General features: G+C 45.5%; 1 protein-coding gene across 1 annotated transcript in view; it reads right to left on the bottom strand.

The window, feature by feature from the left end:
- OBSCN (obscurin, cytoskeletal calmodulin and titin-interacting RhoGEF) overlaps positions 1–5,232 on the bottom strand; it is a 287,786-nt gene that overhangs the window by 137,296 nt on the left and 145,258 nt on the right. Inside the window, exons 35-38 of the mRNA XM_019507926.1 lie at positions 3,734–3,997; positions 2,965–3,231; positions 2,297–2,560; positions 767–1,033 (exon numbers count right to left, since the gene is read on the bottom strand). Of these exons, the coding sequence (XP_019363471.1) occupies positions 767–1,033; positions 2,297–2,560; positions 2,965–3,231; positions 3,734–3,997 (1,062 nt within the window). The remainder of the gene's footprint in view (positions 1–766; positions 1,034–2,296; positions 2,561–2,964; positions 3,232–3,733; positions 3,998–5,232) is intronic.

Below are 5,232 nucleotides of genomic sequence, written 5' to 3'. Positions count from 1 at the left end.
CAAAGGTGCTGCAATCTGACATTTCTAGGCAAAATGAAGCAACAGTCTACATCTAAATGAAGCAAAAAGTTCCATTTTGAAATGCCAATTTAAAAGCAATTCCCACCCCCCCAAGCAATCCTACAAAGAAACAAAAAAAAATTCTCAGTTGAACTGACATTTTTTCTATCAAAAAAAAAATGTTGGTTTCAATAAAACCATGCTTTTTTCAGCAAGAGTACTTTCCGTATGAAAAGTTTGGACCTGCGGGAATACCGTGGCGGTGTTCTTTACATGACACACGGTACAGAATCATCCCTTTGTCATATATCTGGAGCAAAGGGATAAGAAGTGATACTTCTTAAGAAGCGTTATTCCTTGAGAACCGATTGGGAAGCAGCGGTGCAACTTTTCAGTCTGTTGTGAAACCTAAATCATTGTAAGGCTTTGCACCTAGCTAAACTGATGCATGATGGTTTAAAAGGGACGGATGGAGAGGTGATACCATGAGTATAAACTCCATGAAAAAGCTTCCTGTGAAAAAGCAACCAGCTGCAAACAGAAAAGAAACAGCTGCTCTGCACCCTGCGCTATTTTTCTGATTCTTCTCTGGTCTTACTATGTGCACTCCTGCATAAAAGCAGACTCCAACCCTCATTAAGTTAAGGGCCACCTTTTAATTGACCTCACTGAGCTGTGGATCAAGAACATACTGCAGGAAAGGACTCGGTCTGTCCAGGGAAGGGAACAACAACGTTACTGTTAATTTTGGTTTGATTTTTTTTACCGTGTACTGTTACAGATGCCATAGTCTGCTTGTCTCCACACACACAGATATAATTTCCAGCATCCGTCAGCTCTAGGTCTTGGATGACCAGCTCCGCAACAGCCCCTTCTTGCCTCATTTTGTACTTGTCTGTTGGTCTAAGGGCCTTGTGTCCCTTTTTCCACTCCACTTTTGCAGTAGCCTTGTTGAGTTCACAGCGCAGAGTGGCACTTTTACCCTCTGTAGCTTCTTCGTTTTTCAGTTCTTTGGTGAAAAGCGTTGGCAGGGCTGCAGGGTGAATGCAATATGGGCAGAAGGGGATCAAAACTGAGAACCTGGAAATCCTCTTTATCAAACCACCAACACATTTTAGCACTGGTCACTTCTGTCATAGAAGCCATGAAGAAGCCTTTAAACACTAGCATTAATAATACTGTAAAAACCCTGATTTTTTTAAGGGGTCTGAGTTTGCCCAATTATTTAGTGTCCTCATATTTTTCAGCTTTGTTTTATAGTATTTTGATATCTACTTATCTAGCTAGCTGATCAGATCGGGAACGATATATCCCAATGGTATCCACTCAGAATGACTTGCAGCAGGAAATTTAGACGTATAAAATAAGAGACCACTTTTCAATGCAAGGCCCAAAGTGTTTCTTTTCCCATGCCAGGAGTAACACATTCGCTTTCAAAGGCCCTGAAAGTGGAGCAGTGATAAAAACGGGGTGTTGGATTTTTGCAGCGGTACAATATACATTTTGGAAGGGGGAAAAAATGGTGCAAAAGAAGTGATGGAATCTACCACCGGGTAGGAAAAACGACAGCATTTTTGTTAAGGTGAAAAATGCTAATGAAAATGATGGGTTATTAGCTGGGGTGGCACGAGCTGATCATAAACAATGAGTCATCTGAGAAACATGGACTCAATATCCTGGGTAACTCAAAGGGCAATTATACTTCATTTTGTATTATTGCTAAGGGAAAAGTTAAAAACAAGCAAGCGAGCCAACTATGGGCCACATCCAAATTGGTCAACAAGGTGCTAAAATGGGCTGTGGGTCACTTTTTTGAATTAGTCTACTTAAGTCAAGCCTGCACTGTATCACAAAACCACCGAGGCTCCTCCATTTGCGCTGGGAAGGGCAACTCGGGACCTAGATTGAATCTTCAGATCATGCTCAGAAATAATCCAGTTCAAACCACACCTGTCCACTTGGACTGATCACTTAGGGCAAGGCCCCTGTTCTCCAGGTTTGCTGAACCCCACTGGAGGCACCTACAAGGCTGCTCTGGACTGGAGCGAATGCACTGGGAAACGAAACATTTAAGGGTCTGCACTCTTGATATTCAGGCTTATGAATGGAGATGACAAGCAAAGAGGAGATCTCTCATGAAGAGAAGAGAGGGAAGACAAGGAGAAAAAAGATCAAATCCCCCAAATGTGCAAAGAATGGAGACAGGGATGTTATACGAGAAGGCATAATTGGAAAGGGGAGCTGATTCTTGGGTTGGGGAGTTTTATCTGGGGTATGCTCTTTATTTCTCTTTTACCATTCACTGTCAAGGTGGCTGAAGTCTTCTGGTCTCCGCACACGCAGGTGTAGTTGCCGGTGTCCATCAACTCCAAATCCTGGATCACCAGCTCAGCAAAGGGACCCTCTTGCTTCATTTTGTATTTGTCTCCGGGTTTCAGAGCCTGATGCCCCTTTCTCCACTCCACGGGGGCAGACTTGCTCAGTTCACAGTGCAAAGTGACTTCCTCGCCCTCTTTAGCCTCTGTGCTCCTCAGTTCTTGTTGGAAGAGGGTAGGCAAGGCTGAGGGATGCAATGGGTACAGAGACTGGATCAGAACCAGCTTACAGTGAGCACAACTATTTTGTGGGTTACTGGACTGCAATAGATACAATTAGGTATGTGGACACTGCTGCTAGGATGGAGAAAGACTGCAGTGATATGGAGACTTAGGCATTTAAAAAGGATAGCAATGGGAGGACAGAGCTGGGCACCTAACTGGACCAGGTCAAACCAATACAGCAAGAAGAAATATTGTATATCAAGGTGACTCAGTGTCATACAGCTGAGGATACAAAGCTTTTCAGGCATGAGAGGGAACGTGCCCTCAAAGGAGAAGCAGTGTGTCTTTATGAACCCTGAGCACCAAACATCTTGAGTTTCATAGAGGAGATAGGTATGAAACAATTGGAAGTTATAATGTTTACCATTTACTGTTAAAGCAGCAGTTGTCTTCTGGCCGCCACAGACACATGTGTAATTTCCAGCATCCTTTAAATCTAGATCTTGGATAATCAGCTCAGCAAAACGACCTTCTTGTCTCATTCGGTATTTGCCACTCGGTTTGAGCACCTTGTCATCCTTCGTCCACTCGACTGAGTCCACGGCCTTGGTCAGCTCACACTGCAGAGTGGCTGTCCCACTCTCCGTGGCCTCCTCATTCTTCAGCTCTTTTTTGAAGCGTGCAGGGAGGGCTGGGGGATGCAGAATGAACAGGTATTGCATCAAAATGCCACACGCTGGAGGCAACAGTGGGCCACCCAAAGGAAATTATCAAATTATAATTTACCTTTTAACCTGCCACAACGTGCGTAAGCCAAGCCTGCTTCAACTCTAGAGCAGACTGTGCTACGAGAGTCAAAGTCCCCAGTGCAACACAACTTGTGCGACAGACAACACACAAGGCCCTGGGAGCGAGCAGCACAAAACATCTCAGCTCTGACACGAATGCAGCGAGACATACATGCACACGGGTGCCTTGTTCCTGCTAAAGGTTCCTTAGAGGACTCAAAAACGTAAAGCGCACAACAGATGCACAACGACTTTAACTGGGCAGTGGAGAATGGAGCCGTAGGACGATGTGAAAAAAAGGACGAAGAAAAGGAAACGTCGAACATAAAGAAAAGAAACAGGCAAGGCTGAGGGAGAGTAGGGAGGGACATTTAACAATCTCACAATTTACTTTTGATGTTTTACCATTTACTGACAGGGCTGCTGTGGTTTTTTGGTCTCCAACTATACAGGTGTAATCTCCGGCATCCTTTAGGTCCAGATCACGGATCAGCAGCTCAGCAGATGTGCCTTCTTGCTTCATGCGGTATTTGCCGCTTTGCCTGAGAGCCTTGGGCCCCTTCTTCCACTCCACAGAGGCAGACTTGCTCAGTTCGCAGTGCAGGGTGGCCGTGCCACCTTCCGTGGCTTCCACGTCCTTCAGCTCGTCTTTGATGACCGCAGGCAGGGCTGAGGGATGAAGCATGCAAAGGAAGGTTGCATTAAACATGGCTTAGATTGAGAACAAAAGCAGCTTCTGTGCGGTGGAGTTACCAACCCATAACTTTCCTTCCAGGCCTTGCAAGGAGTAGACAAGGAGAGTGGAAGGCCAGCGAAAGAGGCACACACAAGGAAAGTCTTGGATAAATGGAGGGGCTTTGTCTCCAGAGCAGATGAATTGGCACATTAATTGGCACATTATTTTTCTTTAAAAGAAACAAAAACAAACAGAAAAACCCAACTCTTTTCTCCAGGCTACCATTCACAGGGGCTGTTCCTGTCTCATTGGCTCCCACGTACCAACAGCCACACAAAAATCTGGTTTTGGACCTGCCTACAATGAAGTGTGTAAATCTATCTATCTATCTGTATGCGTGTGTGTATGTATGTATGTATGTATGTATCTACTTAGTTAAATAAAACAGTTTGCAGCAAAGACTCTTCCAGCTAGACTCCTGGAGCACAGACAAGTACCTTTTCCCAGAGTAGAAGAGAGATTTTACTTGAATAAATATTTCAAAGTCACTGAAAAATATTATACTGTCAAGCAAAGGTCATTGGACTGGTAGTCCTTAACAGGAGAGGAGTACTTGGAGGACAAGACAAAATGGTGTCCAACGAGAAACATCCTTCTTCCCCAGCACCCCAAGCTCTAGCAGCATATCGGCGAGGCCCAGGGACTCTTGGGACCCTCAATCCCTCCCCAGCATGTGGTTGAAGCTGTGGGAAGGACCCAACCAGAGCCTTACTTATCTGAGATCAGAAGCTGAGGAGCTGTTAAAACAGAGGTTTTTGGATGTTAAGATGTCATCCAGGTATTTCTGATGTGCTGACTGCCTCCTGGCTCCAAGCCCCCTTCAATGTCTCCTCACCTAAGCCCTCAACCTCATCTGGCCCTCTACCCTGCCCCGTCTCTTCCCTTGCCCTGCCCCCTCACCACCTTCCCCTCCTCCCTTTCCCTTCCCTTCTCTTTCTACTTCGATTCTCTTTGCCCAACTAACCATCTCCCAATCCCTAAAAAAAAAATCAGACAACTCACCTGCTGTTTTCTGCCATCCCACTGATCTGTGCTATAAATTATACCACGTACCCCTCCCCTTCACCGGTGCTCTCCATGCAAAATGCAATCTCCTTGATGCAGGGACAATCTGCCACCATGCTAGCACTAGGGCAGCAAATTGAGGCCTGGGGTCGATTGGTCCCTG

This window comes from Gavialis gangeticus, unplaced genomic scaffold (assembly GCF_001723915.1).
Source record: "Gavialis gangeticus isolate Ggan-Ray unplaced genomic scaffold, GavGan_comp1, whole genome shotgun sequence".
NCBI classification, from domain to species: Eukaryota; Metazoa; Chordata; order Crocodylia; family Gavialidae; genus Gavialis; species Gavialis gangeticus.
Note: the sequence above shows the minus strand (reverse complement) of the source record. Positions and strands in the feature narration are given on the sequence as shown.